Raw genomic sequence first — 19,119 nt, 5'->3', positions numbered from 1 at the left:
GAATAAAGAGGGGAAAAAGGATACTCACTATCCTTATGGTCAGTGATGGTGACCAGAGCTTCTTTTTGTTCTCCCACTGAAGCTCCATATGGTGATTTGCTCTTAGGTGTCCCCAAAACCAAGCGGAACTCCTCATCCTCTTCATGAACCATGTCATCCACTAAAGTCACAACACATGGCTTCTCAATCTCCCCTGTAAACATAGAGAGACAAAAGATGAGCAAATCATGAGGACATGAATGAAAGGCTGGTCTAAAAAAAAAAGACCTGGTAGGAACACGATGATGGATGCGTCAGTATTGGGTCGTTCATCATAATCCATCATGACTTGGGCAGATCCCTGGCGAGTGTAACAGAGGACTGTGGACCTCTGACTGATGTCTCCACTGCGGTACACCATCGCCTTCACCTCTCCATCAGCCTCATCCACCTTGTACTCTGCCTCCCTAAACTGGACTTTGGGCACTGCAGAAATACCCAGCAGTGATAAGTAAGCAGTTTTTGAGTATTTCAGTTGTCCTCAGAAAAACACTATTTAAAAAAAAAGAAGAAGATTTGTTCTAATCCTTTACTCACAGTCTGTGACTGTGTCATTAATAGTGATGACAGTTTTGCTAGGCTCTCCAAGGACTGCATTCATGGGCATACGCAGCACCAGCTCAAACGTTTCTGGACCCTCCAGCTCTGGCTGGCCCAGGTCATCGAGAATAGTCACACGGAAAGTCTGCATGGTGACACCTGGAGCAAAATCCAAGTTACGGCTGATTCCCACATAATCTAGACCCGCTGGATGGGAGAAGAAAGAATGGGGTTGATATAGTATGCAGATGAAAATATCAAATACATGAAAAGGAAATCAGTCATAAAATATTAGATATTAGTATTTCAACAGCTGTTGTTTTTGATAACTTTGACACTCTTTACCTTCTGCTGAAACAGGGTCACTTTTCCTGGAACGGACTGTGATAGTAGCTGTCTTCGAAAGGTCAGTTCCAGTTCTCCATACTTTTACCTCCACATAACCATCACTCTCATCCACCGCATACTCAGTCTCTCCAAAATAGAAAGATGGCTCTGTTCCAAAGGAAAAAATCAGTGTTTCTTCCAGTTTCTTTTACTTTAATGAGAACAGAATTTAAGCTAATATACATACACAAGCTTGGTACAAAACCTGATAATCCATGTCATCCAGGAAACCAGTTATAAATGAAATACCTAACTACTGTTAGACTGTATACTATACGAGATTATGCATGGGTCACACAAGACTTACTCATGTTTATTAAAAAAGGATTTGCCTATGTGACTTTTTTATACAGTCTTTTATGAGTGTAAAGAATATTTGATTTGAATGTCCTGCTTTAAATGATAATAGGCAACATTTTGTAAGTAAATAAATTGAATTGAGTTTCAAATATTAAATTGAAAGATTTCATATAATTGTCATTGTGCTTTATTTGTATTATTGATTAGATATTATCACTTTTCTTTTAAATTGTATTACTTTTGAGTTTGGTATGAATATAGCCTTTGATGCTGATATGCGTTAAATGATGAATAAAAAATCCATGTCAACCAGAATGATTTGATAATGTTCCAAAGAGCATCCTCTACTTCAAACAAAAAAGAGTTTTTGACATTTCTTATTAATTTTACTTTTTTTTTGTCCTAACTTTATTTTCCATTTTTTAAATTAGATTTGGATTTCAAGGGTTTTTTTTTTTTGTGGTCTTAGACTTTTGGATCCTAAAGTACCTTAAGAAAAAAAAGAAGCTAAGAGGTGCCCTTTTTCTCAGATTTATTAAGGCATGTTTCATCTTACACAGAGTTGTTCGGATCCATTGGTGTGACTATCTACCATCATTTCTGTTGTCCTGTAAGAGTGCTGAAACCAGACCGTTGTCCAGTCAAGATGCACTTGGTAAGTGTTTATGTTATTGTGTTTGTTTGGGAGGTTTGAGTGGCTCCCAGAGTAATATCGGCATCATGATAAATGAATGCAGATGGGCTAGACCTTTCCAGGGTGGGGGTAGTGGCTGTAAGTTTGAGAGGCCGTGCAAAGAAAAAAGAGAGTAGTGACACCTTCATAGACAACAAGTCAGAGATACAACAAAAAGATTCCTCCAACTCTGGCTGTCATCCAGACCACAAGTCTATCCAACCCCCCACCCCCACCACCCTGCCCCCACATCTAGACACAAATATACCACTGAGCCCTTCAAGACCCACCAAGAAGCTGAGCTACAACATGAACATTAATCTTCACTTGCTTCAGTAAAATAAAGTCTGGCATATACATACATTATTTACACATAAATATCTTTTGAGGTTCCTAAATTCTGGAGGATGAATGACGAGTAAGAAAAAACAATGAGGATGATATTTACTAAAAAAACTAGAGATGAAACGATATTTAAGATATTCGTTTTAACTTGAATATGTTCAAACAGAAGGCTGTGCTTTGAAAGGCAAATTCCTGGATTAAACTATGCTCTTGTTTGGACCATGTTCCTTTTGAGTAAAATACACAAATCCTAAATCCTGAATGGACAGGATCTTCACAAAGCTCTTTCAGTGCCCTCACTGAGGTTTATGGGCCATTACAAAGGTCAGAGGGGCCTCAATTGTGCTCCCTCAACTTGTTTTGGGTTATCGTGTTACCATGCTGCCAAGGACAACAGTGGTATGACCACAAAGTAAAGATGGGTCGTTCTGTGGCAAGTATCTTTTCAAAGTGTGAATAATAAAAAGAACGTCTGTAAAGAAAGAACAGGTGAGGCATGTCAGTATAACCACAGGAGGAGATAGTTTTGTCTTTATGAGTCATTTTAAACTAATGTCATGAAAGGATTTGTGGTTTAGTTGGTTCGACTGTAGGCTCAGTCCCCCACATTTTACAGTTTTTTTTTCCCCATGTACTGAACCTACCCTTTAACCCAACCTTAACCCGTATAGTTACCTTATATTACCAGTACTTTCTTTGTACTGTACTGTACTGTAAAATAAAGTGCAACCTACAATTTTAAATTAATGCAAATCTTTTGAACTTTCTATCCAATAAAGAATACTGAAAGAAAAGGCATTGATATATATTCTCTTTGTTCTTGCCAACTCACCATCATCACTATCGGCTAAGATGACCACTTTGGTATTGGGGAACTTAGCTCCCACTTGGCCACCCATAGGCATACTGAGGGACACATTGAAGCTCTCCTCTACCTCATAGAGGGAGTCATCAATAATTATGATGCGACATGACTTCTCCCGCTCATCTTTATCAAAGCGCAGAACACTGGTGTGGTCCTCGGGTCTTGTGATGTAGTCTGAATATGAAAGCACTGTGCTGGGGGTGGTTCCAGTTGCACTGCCTGGAAGGAGGATGGATTTCTTGTTGTTTATACAAACAGATGTATATATAATATAAAAGTATTACAGATGTACAGTTGAAGTAAGGTCATGAACTTAAATATTGTCACGCAATATCCGAATGTCATTTGATGACTTTGATTATAATGATTTTATAATATTATACAGAAATAGTTAATATTGTGATCAGAAAACTAGGTTTTATTGATTTTACCTTGTTGTGTGTAGCAAATAACCATTAGTTCCTGGCTGACGTCTCCTGTTCTGCGGACCGGGACTAGTAGTTCTCCTATGTCCTCTTCTATATGATATTCTGCTTGAGGGAAGAACACTGTGGACTCTGAAAAGAGATACATTTCAATGCTTAATTGTGGACGTATATAATTATAGGATGTATGTTTATATAAATATGAATATAAGACTATGTAGTCAAAAGTATATGAACACCATATTTGTTGACCATTTAATAAAATAAAATAAAAATATTTATAGGGAATTGTTTCACCCTATGCCATTGTGGTGCACACACACTCGAAGCAATACTATGGTACATGTGTTTTACATGACATAGACAAAGTAGGAAATCATTGAGCATTGCATTATTACCATCACCAGGATCCACAATCTCCACAGTGGCTATATCAGGGTATTCAAGAACAGCCATCACTGGCTCTGAGAGCTGGATTTCAAACATCTCTGAAGTTTCAAACTCTTGGTCGGTAAAAATCTTCACCTTCCAGGTAGCGGATGTTTGGCCAGGGTTAAACTGGACCTGTTTCTGAGATTTGCCACGGAAGTCTTTGTCCTGTTTTGCTGTGCCGTCTTTGGTGGCAATGCCTTTGAAATAGAAAACATTCTTTGGAGACCTTAAACTATAAAAGTCATTGAGTACATCGTTTGTGGTGCGGTTATTGACAAGCTGTAAGAAGGTGATGTCTGTTGATTACTTTATAACCATACATTTTAAGAAACCGTAAAATACTATGGTACAGTTTAAAGCATTTCAAATCACAGTTAAAGGGCTGTGAAAAAACCAAACACAGAGGGAACAACTTGTAACAGCTGCAAATAAACATCTATAAATATATGCAAGCATGACAATGAAGGAGCTTCTGTTTTTATTTTATTAGGATTCCAGTATTTAATGTACTGCGTTTTTAAAATAATTATTGGTCACAAATGAACATTTTGTTGGCAGACAAATTAAACCTGTTTATTGTTTAACACATACAAAAATAAAAATAACGTATTATAAATATACAATTAACATATATTTTGAATTAACTGGGTAACTCCTTTACTTTGATAAACACTTACTGACAAATGATGTCTCTCCCAAGTATCCCCGGCGTTTGAGGGTGACCTCCAGAAACTTTGCATTCTCATCCACATTGTAGTATTCCCTTTCCAGGGATATCCAGGCCCAATTCAGACGGAACGGTTGTGGCTTCAATTTGTTGCCTCCTTTTTCAAACAGAGAAAAGCACAATGAAAAAAGATTGAGTTTGTATTTGAACTCCTTGAGGCACACAATTTAACTACTATCTAATGATTTCATCTCTTCGTAGAAAGAAAGAAGGGCCAAAATGAGAGCAATATGATGCTGAGTACTGGGTAGATGTCCTGGGGTGGTTTTGTCTTCTATTGACTCTCAACACCCCTTTTTTGTCTTTAATTCATTACTACTGTAAAATGAAGACACAATATATGTTCACAGTGTCTTCTTTTTTAATACTCTTGTTGGTAAATGAATGGGGTTCAAGAAAAGTCCAACCAGGTGTCAGGTTAGTGCTAAAAAGCCCATACAATGATAGTGTATAAAGAAAGCAGTTGTGGAATATTGTAGTTTGTGCAGATAAACACAAAAGATGCAGAGTTTTGTTACCACTTCCATCTTATCCATGAAAACAGCAGCAAGGACCATAAAGAAGACAATCTGACCTTTTGTCTCCAAGACTTCTATATGTGCTACACTTACTTACATATGTGTGCCATAACCAAACAATATCCTAATATTTAAGTCAAGATTGAAACAAAATAGATAGTTAGTGATATTTTAATGTTAATTTGAATAGATAGAGCTATAACCTGAAATGTTATACATGTCAGCATTATTCTAGCACCTTTTCATCAAATAATACATACTAAAGTGACTAATTATCATTTTGAGTAATCAGATTAAAGTATAATCGGATTAGACTCTCTCCATGCACTAAATGATTTAAGCAGTGACGATTACAATCCTGACTCTTGACTGATTGAAGTAGGATAAAGAACTGTAATGACTTTGAAAGGATCCTCAATCCCATTTTGCCATAATCCATGCTACCCCATGACTCTGATTATCTCTCAAGAGAAAGGCTGTTACATTCTTGAACACTATATTTCATACTACTGATTTTCTACAACTGCCTTTTTTTTAACCAAATATTTTCCTTGATACTGGACATTGCTTTAGCTGACTTATAATCAATTTTAAGAAAATCGCCATTTTAAATTAAATTAACCTGCAAGTGAAACTCTATTTGCAGCAGTTTGTGTGCAACTGAGTTCATATATTGCTCACTATTTTGTAGTATTTTCACCCACTGCTGAACCGGAGCAGTTCAAATCGCAATGGCCCTTATTTATCAAAAGTGCGTACACCAAATTTCCAGCGTACACCTTGCGTACACCCAACCCCACGGTGACTTTGAGATTTATCAATATGGACGTTGGCGTACGGCACGCTCAAATCCTACGCCAGCTCAGGAGGTGGTGTACGCACGTTTGAGTTAGTGTGAAAATGCGCAGAAAAACTATTCCTAACACCACAAAACGCACTGACAAAGATATGCTATATTATGACCCACTGTAAAAACCACAACAACAACATTCAGTGTTTATTTTTGTGCAACATGAACGTCAATGTTTAATTTGTGTGACTTTACCAAAGCGTTTGATTTGTAGGCATATGTATTCCTCCAGTCGCGAGCCTGCATGTGCGCTTTATCTGACGTTTCAGGCCCGTCTGGCCCGGCAGCTGCGCACGGACTGGGACTAAAATAATTCAGACTGACAAAATAATAAAAATGACCTTCTTCTTTTAAATAATAATAAAATCAATAAAAACTACATTCTTCTTCTGAATAACAAGCGTCATTAAGAGTAATAATCATAATAATAATAAGAATCTTACAAATTGTCATGTAATTATTAATGTGAATGAATGGTAGTACTCCACATCACATCATCATCACTATTGTACACCCCAATACATGTGCAGTGATACGAAATTAAATGCTAATTGTTTCAAAACGTGCTGTAAAATAATGCATTGTGATGGTAATTTATCATCCAAAGATCTATTTAAACTGCTGGAGTGCACTTATCAACCTCCACACTATTAACAGTACTCGTAATTTGGGTCCATATTTTATTTTTGTAGGTGCCTTTAATCCCACTCTTTAAACTCCCAAATAAAACAATTTCGTTTTTTTTTCACTTCCCTGGTGATGGTCTTGATGGGCGCAGCTCAATCATCTCAATAGTTCAGTAGTCAGGGCACTGATCAGGGAGTCAGCCCATTGACTTATGTCCTAATCAGTGCCCTGACTAGTGGAGTAGTGAGATGATTGAGCGCACCCGATCTCCACGTCAGAGAAGTTTCGCTTCTTTGCCGTCTTCTGTTTGTCCATGGCGTAAAATGAGGGCGTGGGAGAGGCGGAGACTTGAATATATAGGGGCGTGTTATTCTAATGACGATCGTTTTCAGCCGCCACATTTATTAAGGGCAATTATTGCGTACACCTGGATTGCAGAGGTACGCACAGCTTCATAAATAAGGCGGTGAGAGGAGTGTAAGCATAACCTTACGCCAACATATACACCAGTTTCTACGCAAGATTGATAAATGAGGGCCAATGTGTGTAAAAAATAATAAAAAATTTAGTTTGATGTGCAAGAAAATAGAAGTTATTTTGAGATTGATTTACAGTAATATACAATAAAACATCATGTCGCCAATTGGCCTTTATCTTTACCACCCTCCTCAGTTTAGGAAACGGACCAGCCTGACATGACAGCATTGGCCTTGACCAAGCTCAAGTGTCTGACAGCTCTGCCTAAAAATATAGAACTCATTTATCATTTTTATATTTGCCCTAGATTGCTGAAGGGCCGTTAAAAACATTTAAGCTGATTGACATGGAAGATATGAGGTGAGGGAGCCCCATACAAATTAGATGTTGTATCTCTTGTTAAGCTTTTGCATTAGTGTCAATACTGTGCACATCTCAGGAACATTACTAATGCACCAATTAGGATCTAACTCTTTAGCTGAGCACATTAACACGTATTAAAAACAAGCAATGCTAAGCATAATGGTAAGAAAATTAAGCATGTATCAAAGGCTTAATGGAAGTGAATATGGTAGCTCAGCCAAGTGTCTCTTTCTTTAGGAGACAATTTTCTCAGGCACACTGCCCAGTTTGAGTATGAGCTGATATTGAGCTTAGTGAGGCTGTATCAGAGGATTATCAAACGGACAACATGCAGACAGAGGGCTCTCTTTCAGTGAAGAATCCAGCCGTCACCTGTGAGACACAGGGCCCTGTGACGTTTCTCTGTGCCTGGATAAGGGCACTTTGTCTGCAAAGATTATGGAAAATAGTTCCACTTGCAGAGTAGAGACAATGTCCCTCTATTCAATAAATTATGTCCACAAATAATTGATCATTATACTGTATGAATATTATATAGAAACAGTTAAATGCATAAAAGCTTCAAAAAGAGATTCACAAGGTACGCTTGGTCGTAAAAGTCTGTAAATCAAGAATTTGTCTTTGTACTGAAGCCATACTGAGATCTATTTTCCTACTCTCTGTTAGAGTAATGTTACACATTTTTAAATTAAATTAACTTTGAGTTGCACATTTTACAATAACAGATGAAAAAAAAAAATTCTAAAGCAGTTTTGCTGAGAATATTGCTTTACAGTGAAGGTGAAGAGAAACTGTCAAAAAATAGGTCTGTGAATAGAATAAAATAATCAATAATCTACTTATAACAGAATGAAAAAGTTAAATTAATAATATCAAATAGGTTAAATGTGTGTCCAGTTTGACAAGTCCTAAAGATGTTTTCCTAAAATCTTTTTTTTATTTATTTTGATTTTCCATGGACCCCTTACTACCTCCTTAGGGCTCACTGATCTTGTTTAAAACTTTCAAAGCGTATGTTTCAAAACATAGTGACCTGCCACGAGTTCACTTTAAACAGACCCTTTATAACCCTTCATATAATGTAAAGAAATGCATTATCAACTGATATTTCGATCCACTATCTCTTAATGTGCTGTTATTTCCAGAGTAAATTTAGCTGTTAGAGTTGACATTCAGGTCTATTCAGGTTGATCATTCAGGTGATTTCCTATGTAGTTTTATTGCTATGTTTGGAAGGCAGGTGCTGTTTAACAGAGACCTTGGAGGCCACCTCAGTTTTCTGACTGTGCACATTTTCTTCTTTCTCACACCATTTCTCAGTGGTTTTCAGATTCCAAGAGTGGGAACTGACAGCTGTATCCTCACTCCCTGCACTTATCCCCTCCCTTGTTCTTCCCCTTTGTCAACTTTTATCTGTGCATGGGAGCAACAACTGAGGCGGACAGCAGGCACTGTCTGGGTGGCCCAAACCCACTGTCATAGTTCTTTCTGCTTCTTTCTACACTCTAGGGGGATTTGTGTCTACAATGAACAAACAACACAAAAGTGTCTCCCTGTGAAAGCAGAATGTTTTCTCATGAGTGTTTCAGACCTTTTTCTCAGAATGTTGTTGTTTTAAGTTCAATATAAGTCATGAGAATCAGAGCAGTGCAATAGCAGTTTTGTAGTGTTGCAAAGTATTTTAATTTAAGGGTTTCTGTTGTAAGCTGGAGCGGCAGTAAAGCCCAGTAAAGATCAGCATCAGTGAGTGGTGCTAACTCATTTAATGGGTTTAGGCGTCACAGGGGATGTCTGAAGCTCTGGAGGTATTTATGACAGCAATAATATATAAAAAGAATGCAGGGCTAAGTAATTGTCACATTCTCACTCATTCAACCCCAGCCTTTCTTTTTGTTGAAGAAAAAAGTAAAAAAAAAAAAAAAGATCAGAAGAACTGAATCAACAATAATTAAAGCTGCCACTTTATAACTTGATTCCTGATTTTTATTTTATTTTATAAATATAAGCTGTGTCCAAAATTGAATACTTCTCTACTATGTAGTATGCGAAAAACAGTACGCCAAAAGAGTAGCATGTCGGAATTCATAGTATTAGAAAAACAGTAGGCGAAAAGTACCTGGATGACCTACTACTTCCGGCGAGGTTTTGAAGTGTGCATACGATGGACACTAATGTCCCATTAAGGCTAAAGGAGTTGATTTATGAATGGAGGGGAAGGGATGTAACTGACGCTGTTAGGTCACATGATAACGACAAAATGGCGGATGTAGTGTGTCCGGATTACATTCATACTATATAGAACATACTTTTTTAACGGTCGCAAAGTTCGTTCAAATTAAAATATATTACCTACTCACATAGTACTCGCGATTTCAGACGCAGCTTAAGAATACATTACCAACCATAATTATGTCTTTAGCCCTTTTCAGATGGTAATTATTTCTCGTGGGGTCATATGGTATTAGTTATGTACAGTGGTTAGTCTGTGATTTTCATGCCGTCTAAATCCAGAATGTCAGTGTATAAATTACCTACTGTTTTTTGACAAACCCCAAGGTCGTGTGGTGATTTAATTGCTGTCCGAAGAATATATCACTTCAACATTCAATGTTTATCCTTTTTGACCACTGCAGAGCACCATACGCTTCACTGTAATTTGGATGCATTTTAAAGATCTCGATTTTTAATACTAAATTGCTGTTTTCTAAGTATTTACGAGCAATATATTTCATCAACGCTCAAAAAAATAAAATGAAGAAAAGCACGTAAACATTAGCAATTATGTATGTTAAAATAACCAAATAGCGTTATGTTTACCTCATGTAAATAAGGCGCTGTATTAACTTATTTTTGCTCATTTCCATGTGGAATAAAATAACATCCTTTTTTTTAGATAAAATACAAGACAGAATAACATTTTAACTATGTGTGTCTCCTTTTTTTAAACCGATTAAAATAATTAAATAATAATTAGGGTATTATTTTCCTATTATTAAATTAAATATGCATTTATTCTTATTATACCAAGCACACCCAATTTTATTTAAAGCATACAATCATGTAATTGACCATGTGAGCAGGTTTCCAGGTGCACAGGATCACAAAACTCACTCCTCCACCGGGAATAAATTGCCATCCGAATGCACGAGTTTTATCACTGAGGTGGCATGCGCATTTAGTTTTACAGACGTCCACATGAGAAACAATTACTGTCCAAACAGGGCATGAGTTTCAGGCTGGCAGTAATAATTCCCCTTGGAATTAATGGCTTTGTTGCTTTTATCCTTAAGAATACAACTTAAAAAATTTTACTTGTTGAAAGTCTCATATGTTAGATACATCAACTCGGTGGTAAGTATAGAGTTCATTCTCGATAGATCTTCACCTCAGTGGCACAGGTCAGTAGAATATGTATATGTATAGAGCCTCAGGCATGGGAGGGAATGCTAGGAGGATATCAGCATTCACTGCCAGAAGAATATTGCAAGACTAAATTGGTTCATCAGAACTACTAGGGCCATGTTAAGTATCCTAAACATGAAAATGTATGACCGTGCTTCAGATTAGACCCACTATCTGTCGTCACGAGGCAACATGAAGTCATATTTAAATAAGGGTCACGTCTTTCTGACCTGAGAAGCTTTAGCCATTTCCTCTGCATCTAATAATGGCACCTCACAAGCGCTAAGCTTGGAAGTCTATGTTAGGCATCTCGTTTAATTCCAGGCATTCCACTCGGGGAATATTTGACAACTGGACACTGGCAGGTACTGTATTTGTCCACGTGACATTTGCAAAAGACAGGCACCTGATCCCCAAACTGCAGGGTGATGAATTATGGCATGGCAGACCAGCCACATCTCTTGTGACACCAGTCGCCTAAGTTGTCTGTGGTAGGCAGAGGGAGAGACATCAAGAGAAAGTACTCTTGAAAGTAAAAGGCACCATAGGGTGATCTCAAGGCTCAGATCACAGGAAGAACTCTGCCATCTGTGAGAGATAAGAATAACCCAAGAACCACTTCATATCCTCTCTCACAAAATATCATAAATCTAAAAGTTGCAAAGACGAACTAGATCACTGACGATGTGGTTCCTGTGTTTAGTGTGTTTGTGGCAGACACTGGCACCATAGAGCAATAAATCTTTTGGGTGTTTGTTTACATGTCTGAAAAACAGATTAGGTGGAGACATCTTTAATGAAAAGAAACCTCCAAACTTGAGAAAGTTATAGAATCTGTTTTGGATACCTATGAGATACAGCTTTCTTCAGTTTTGTATTAGACACACCTATTGCAAGTCATTGGCTCTCTTCCAAAACCTTGTGTGCTACAGTACCTTACTGTCTACTGCCTACATAGGCAGCTACCTTCTAAGGCAGCTAACTGAAAGAGAACATTCTATGTGACTGTTTTGGAGCACTATAGAGACCGTTGATATAACAGTAGACTTAAGCCCCTTTCACACTGCGATTCTGGCAAATACACGGATAATGCGACCCGGCATTTGTTCCCGGGCCGCTAGATTTGGTCCATTCACACAGCCAGCGAAATGCCGTAATATGTGCGCTTTCACACACAACGCTTAACGGTCCCGGGTCAAGTTGCCACGTGACATCCTGATGTGACGTATAATGGCGAGCGATCTCAGCTTCAGCGCGGATAGTAAGGAGCTCTGTGGTCTCGACTTGTGTCCAGTTTGCACACATTTCTTGCTTGTTTAATTTTAGTTTCTTTTGTATACGAACACTCTCTGCGTTTAAAACACAGACTAGCTCTTCTGGCACTGCAGGGTTGTATTATTGAAAAAACAAGCTCTAGGAGTCGCACGATAACTACGTACACGTTGTGGCATTAGTTTCGGCTTTTGTTCACACAGCGCTCGTCCCGGGTCGAATACCGCAATATTACTAGGTCCCCGACCCGGGTCGAATTCGGTAATCAATCCCGGGACGTGGTTGCTTTCACACAGAAGGCGACCCGGCAATGTTCCGGGAATATTGCAGGTCTGACGTGCAGTGTGAAAGGGGCTATACAATTGTTTTCAGCCAAGTTTGGTGTTAACATGTTGCTTAACTAACAATGTGATACTCCAAAAAGCATAAATACACCACACATGAATATTGAGTCAAATAGTAAACATTGTGTCAAAAATCGATTTGCTTTAAAATTGAAAGTAAAAAAAAAAAAAAAACATTTAAACACTATCAACATTTATGTCATTTATCCACACCTCTTTGATTATATATTTTTTTTAAATGTGTGTTGCAGAACTTTTTTGAAGGTATTTTTTGGAACAATCTACATAGACTCTGCTCCAAAACCTACTTTTGATGCATTGTAGATGCTATGTTTAAGCTTCCTGGCTTTTCACAAATACAGACTTGACTTTTTGTAAAAATAAAAAAAATTGGAGAAAAATTCAAACCCAACCTAACAGTATGGCCCTCTCCATTTTTTACATCTCAAAAGAAGAATTAGGCAAGGGGAAGCCCCAAGGTTTTCAGCATATCTTGTGATGGCTTTGAGTTTCAGCCAGGCATAGAGGGATCTTTGAAAGGAGATCTGTTAACAGATCTCTGCTCCTTGACACACACAGACACCCCTGTCTGCAATGACTTCTACACTTACACCGGGTCAGTGTAGCTGGAGCCACAAATCTCAGAGGAAATGCATTCCACCATCTAACAAATGATCATATAACATTGTTTTGGATATGAGTTATGTCCCTAATATGAACAGCTTAACTTCTGTTCTGAAATCTAAGCTTGTATTTTATAGCAGTATGTATTATGTGAACATTGAAAGCAAATGGAAGTTACATAACAAGTAAAAATGCCATAGTGTACAACTTAATTAAACAAAGCCTGGTGAATTCTAAGTGTATATGTTTAATTGAAACCTGTAGGCTATGTAATCTTTATTCTGATCATTTTATACTTACAAAGCAAGAAGATGGTAGGACTTGTTTTATAAAATGGTATAGATTAGGTTGTTAGCCTGACAAGTCAGACTGACATCAAGATGTTGGCTCTGGGAACTCACCATTGCCAGGGCTCAATCCGAGGGGCTTGATAAACGGTTGTCTTTCAAACTCCCTCTGCATGCAATTGGATAGCGCTACAACCAACCAGAGCAAAGTGAAGTGGGGCTAGTTGATAGATTAAACTTTTCCTGTATATGGTCCAGGGATGGAAATTTACTTTTTTGTCCACTGGCCTCTGTGGCTGGTGGATTTCAAAATCTACCAGCCACTCAACGTTTTTACCAGCCACTTTCTTGTTTTTAACCAACAATGTGTAACTGTATGTGAAAATGAATACTTCAAGCTCTACAATACTGAAGCAGTTTATTTAATCTCAAGTCTCAATGAAATACTGACATTTTCTCTTTCTCTCTTATACACACACAAACCATGAACTGATATACATTTCATTAAATGAGTAGGGCTCTGTGCGCTCTGTTTTTTTTTTTAACCTGGATGTGGCATTTGGATGATTCGTTGTCTTTTATGGCTTCCAGTTTTAGGTTTTTAGTCCCTACAATGAAACTATTAGTTTAGGGATCTTCTGAAGCATGTTGATGACATACCGAGCAGAACATTGTCAGTAGGGATGCACCGAAATAAAAACTATTGGCCGAAACCAAAACACCAAAAGAAATGATGCCAATTATTAGTACCATTGCTTTTATGGCTAATGCTTTGACTGTGTAACTTTACTAAAAATCAAGGCATTGCAGATGCATAAATTTAAATTTATATTAAATCACAACTTACAAATTATGCAAATATTTATTTAGCACATTGCAACAATCTACAGTATAAAATAAAATTCAAACTAAAATGTTTAACTTGACCTCACTTATGTGTAGGCCTACATTAAATAGGCCTACTGGCCTGCAGAAAGGTACAGAAATTGAATAAAGTAATCAAATCTAAAATAACTGCATATTTAACTGTTTAAATTAAAGATTCATCTTTATTAAACTTACAACAGCTATTCAATCAAGAGCAGTGAGTGATGTCCTTTTGTTTGACATTAAACAGAGCAGTAAAGGTTCCTGCCCCTTTAAGATGTAATGCAGGGATATGCTCGTCTTTCTCGACTGTATACAGTTCAGTTAAGGCATATTCAGACTATGTCTGCTTGGATACTCATCAAGATGGACATGTTGACATACAAGCGCAAGACTTGAAAAATAAATAAATATTTGCGCACTGTGAGACCTGTGCGCGCTCTCGGATGATGCACAGTGGCGGATCTTCTCTCAGAGCGCGCAAGTTCTTATTGGCGTCTTCTGGCACTACATCCGGGTAATGACGGCAAAAACGACTGCTCATATTCGGACATATACAGCAGCACTCGCATGCATTGAACAAAGTTTACAAAGAGGTGAAACAGTATGCTATTTTATTTACCCGCCACGGTGGCCGGTAGGTGAAGCGAGTTTACCCGCCACAACTCAAAATCACCCGCATTTGGCTGGTGGCGGGTGCTAATTTCCATCCCTGATACGGTCGGCAAAACTCCGAACACATCTTCCCTTTTTAAGAATTATTTCAGCTGCCATCTGCGGTCATTATGTTAAACCCGCCCACTGACTCTATACACGATGTGACAGGCCTGACCAGAGTTAGTTTTTTCCAGCTCAGAAGTCTGTTGAGACTTGCTAGACTACACTCGCGGCAGATTAGATTTGCTGCATCTAGATTTGTAGGCTATAAGGTTGCATGATATTGAAGAAGAAGAAGGTTTGAAACAAAAGAAGGTTCGTTTTCAATCTGCGTTTGCGGCTGTGCAGTGGCAGCGGCAGATTATAAATATAATCTTTGATGATGTTTGCCGACGTGTTATCTGGTGCACCCGAGCTTTGTTTATAGTCTGAGGGAGACTGCGCAGTTGCGAACGCGGAAGAGATGACAATGCTGAGTAGTCTTAGTTTTTGTTATTTTTGGAGCAAAATGAATTTTTGATGCTTCAAAAAATTTAAACTGACCAACTGATGTCACATGGACTACTTTGATGATGTTTGTATTACCTTTCTGGAGAGGTAAAGTATACCGTACATACATTTTCAATGCAGGGACAGAAACTCTTGGACTAAATATAAAATATCTTTAAACTTAGGTCTTACGGGTGTGGAACGACATTAGGGTGAGTCATTAAATAACATAATTTTCATTTTTGGGTGAACTTACCCTTTAAATAGTCAACAAACAAAAAAGCCAGTTTGTTTTTAAACCTTTTAAAAACCTTTTTCTTAAGCTTCAAAAATGATTTAGTCAAGATAGTGAGTAATGATCTCTTTTTCTTTTGTTGTTTGAATGACAGGCAGCAGTGGGTATACTCTATTAGGTTGATGTCACTTTAAGACCTAATGTACGGATCCTATTGATACGCATCCGATTTCTGTCCCAACTGTTTATGTTCACTTAGGACATAACTGACTGTGTTTACATGAAAACTTACCAAGAAAGGCATTTTGACATATCTTTGTGTAGGGCTGGGCGATATGGCCAAAATTTCATATCCCGATATAGCTCATTTGATATCCCGATAACGATATACATAACGATATAGCAACCTTTCTATTAATTCAGTTTATGAATAGTCTATACAAAATTGCAATGTGGAAATGCAGTTTGAAATGATATACAAAACAAATAAAGGTAGTATGGACTACATTTTTATTTTATGTAGAACCTTTTTTTAAAGCAAGACTGTTAGTAAAGTTAACACCTGCCTAGGGATGTTTACCGATGAACGTTTGACCGATGGCTGACCGTATCAACGTTAACCGATCAAAGTTGTCGGTTAAAATAAATAAAAAAGTGATCTCTAAATTAGGCTATTATAGACAGTGGACTAAACGCTACAGTTGGCCGTCTCATTCCAAAATGTTTTTGTGTGATTGAACATATCCCTCGCACTCAATTTTTCATAACTCGCCTGTTTGTACTTAATAAACCAATAAAAACATTTGGCGCGAGGTCACAGCGTTTGGGTTTGCGCGCTCACAAGGTTTGCAAAAAGTAAACACTCGAGGTTAGAGCCAGAGCAGACGACAGTATGAAGCGTACATTTCGCTTAAGATGGGCTTACATTTGGAAATATATTACATCTTCATTTCAGTGGAAACACATAAGGTGTTGATCGTCTTTCTTTATTATTGTTAGCACTACCTCAGACTAAAGCGGCGTCTCTTCGGAGCTGTCATTTTCTTAAATGAGCCGCGGCAATGATTCAAATGAGCTTCTAAGGCTGGACAAACGCCTTTATTTTCAACGCGATCACCTTGTACCCAAACCATTTCGAAACTAAGGAGCCATTTGTCCTCTGATTACAAACAAGCTCCTCTGCGGCGCGTTTGCGGGACTCGTGTTTCGCGCTGTGGGGGATTTTAAAAAAGTGACGTGAGTGGAAGGGAGGCTGCAGCGCGTGTGTGTGTGTGAGTGAGAGAGCGAGAGAGAGACAGAGGGAGCGCGTTTATGTATTGCATGGGCATGCCGTGGCGTGAGGTGCATCTTGACGTAAAATTCTGCCATAAACGCCTTATCGTGGCGTAAGCGATAGAGCCTTATATAAAACGATAGACATTTTCTATCGTCCAGACGATATATTTCGTCATATCGCCCAGCCCTATCTTTGTGTGTATTTAGCCATTTGAGTGCTATAAGCCACGAAAGAGAACTGAATTAAGTATTGCACACTGAGGTGGCTTTCTGTGTGCGCACTTTTCAAAAATATGAATATTTTAAGTAAATAAAAAATTCTATCATTAATTACTTACCCTCATGTCGTTCCACACCCGCGAGACCTTTGTTTATTTTCAGAACCCAAATTAAGACATTTTCGATGACATCATAGAGCTTTTTTCCCTCCATTGGGAGCTACACAAATTCCACATTTTAAGGTTTAGAATGATAGAAAATAAATCATTAAAATAGTCCATGTGACTGCAGTGGTTTAATCTCAATTTCAGTGCTTGGTTTTAAGCTCTTGAGTCAACACAACATGCATGTGTTATGGTGCTCCGGGCTGCTCCCCCTATTGGGTTGCTGCTCACTGTTTTGTAAAAACTGAGATTAAACCAATTAAATCATATAGATTACTTTAATTATATATTTTCTTCTTCTTCTTTTTTTTTACCATTCTGGACCTTGAATGTGGTAGTTGCGGATCAAATTTAATCAAAATTATCTTAATTTGTGTTCTGAAGATAGATAAAGGTATCACAAATGTGGAATTTAATGCCAAAAGTTGAATTTTTGGGTGATCTAGCCTTTTAACAAATAGCCACATGACCTACATTCCCCTAATTTGTGTGCAAACATGTTCTGTTTCAGGTCCTTCGACGAGCTTAAAGGCCCAATATGTATGATTTTTGGATTAAAATATTGACTATATTGAGAGAGAGAGAGAGAAAACGAATCATTGCTATATAGCTCAACATGGTTAGTCTTATTAAATCACTTGGTTTCTTGATTTAAGTTACAAGTGAGAATAACGTTTACATGTTTGTATCAGCTCAGCTCAGTCTTTTTTTTTTTTTCTTCAGTGAGTGGCTATGTCTTTTGAATCTGTCTAAATGGTATTGTTTCTACCATCTTGGCTAGGCCTCTGACAGTGTGTATCTTTTCCTGGCTCTTATAGCAATGACTGCCTCCAGCTGAAATGCTGCCAAAGAGACAAAGTGCCAGCCCTGGTGCACGCTCCAGTTCTTACACAGCTAAAGAGCCATAAATTAAACTACTAACAAGCAAATATCCGCTTCTTTTTATATTTACAATTAAGGAATTCATGCAGATACACAAATGCATTTGTGCAAATCATATATATTTAAAGTGACAATTAATTCAAATATAAGTAAAAGTTAAAATAAAAAACTTTAGTCTTAATTAGTTAATGGGTAGTATTTGTTCATTCATTCATTCCAAAAGGCTTGATGGCACATTAGCCAATTGCTATTATTTGCTGACCACCAAATCTCTGCCAACTTGTCCAGGCTCATCCAAGTTGAAAAAAGATTCTTTGTTTAATCCTTTGTTTAAAGTGTTTCCTTTTTCATGTCTGAGTGTTTATATGTCATCCTGAGGCGGAATACAGTAGGATTTCCAAATCTCACACTTAAACTCAGAAAGTGTTGGCAATTTGACCAGATTAAATTAAGAAGCAGTGAATTACCAAATTAGTTAAATGTTTAACTATCACTTTACTATTAAAATGTGTACAAATTGTGTCTTCTGTTTACTTTTAATATTGACTGACAGACAAAGATACACTCTTCTAATTGTAAGCCAACCTAGAAAAGTCCCTTTCAGCTAAATTGATTTAAATAAGCAACTTAAAGCTTGGGAATTCCAACAGAAGCTTTAGTGACACATGACACTTTCAGTTAATGATAGGGTCAAGGAAGAGACATTCTTACCATTGTCTTCCACTGTGAAGTAGAATATGTCACTTGTGGCATTGGATCCATCAAGAAGCACATAGCAAATCTTCATATCATCAATATCAGCTAAAGTTGGAGAAGTTGGAGATTAATACATCT

At 37.6% G+C, this 19,119-nt stretch overlaps 1 protein-coding gene and 1 long non-coding RNA gene across 5 annotated transcripts in view; one reads left to right on the top strand and one right to left on the bottom strand.

Moving 5' to 3' along the window:
- LOC137073160 (uncharacterized) overlaps nucleotides 1-19,119 on the top strand; it is a 135,458-nt gene that overhangs the window by 6,494 nt on the left and 109,845 nt on the right. Inside the window, exons 2-3 of the long non-coding RNA XR_010904740.1 lie at nucleotides 940-985; nucleotides 1,827-1,921. This is a non-coding gene — a long non-coding RNA (uncharacterized lncRNA). The remainder of the gene's footprint in view (nucleotides 1-939; nucleotides 986-1,826; nucleotides 1,922-19,119) is intronic.
- Nucleotides 1-19,119, bottom strand: part of frem3 (Fras1 related extracellular matrix 3) — a 34,661-nt gene that overhangs the window by 10,347 nt on the left and 5,195 nt on the right. For all 4 annotated transcript variants that reach the window (XM_067441372.1, XM_067441373.1, XM_067441370.1 and 1 more), the window contains exons 2-10: nucleotides 18,997-19,086; nucleotides 4,684-4,830; nucleotides 3,973-4,203; nucleotides 3,581-3,706; nucleotides 3,117-3,368; nucleotides 925-1,074; nucleotides 577-786; nucleotides 268-465; nucleotides 29-193 (exon numbers count right to left, since the gene is read on the bottom strand). In XM_067441372.1, coding sequence (XP_067297473.1) covers nucleotides 29-193; nucleotides 268-465; nucleotides 577-786; nucleotides 925-1,074; nucleotides 3,117-3,368; nucleotides 3,581-3,706; nucleotides 3,973-4,203; nucleotides 4,684-4,830; nucleotides 18,997-19,086 — 1,569 coding nt within the window. The remainder of the gene's footprint in view (nucleotides 1-28; nucleotides 194-267; nucleotides 466-576; nucleotides 787-924; nucleotides 1,075-3,116; nucleotides 3,369-3,580; nucleotides 3,707-3,972; nucleotides 4,204-4,683; nucleotides 4,831-18,996; nucleotides 19,087-19,119) is intronic.

This window comes from Pseudorasbora parva, chromosome 4 (genome assembly GCF_024679245.1).
Source record: "Pseudorasbora parva isolate DD20220531a chromosome 4, ASM2467924v1, whole genome shotgun sequence".
Classification (NCBI taxonomy): domain Eukaryota; kingdom Metazoa; phylum Chordata; class Actinopteri; order Cypriniformes; family Gobionidae; genus Pseudorasbora; species Pseudorasbora parva.
Note: the sequence above shows the minus strand (reverse complement) of the source record. Positions and strands in the feature narration are given on the sequence as shown.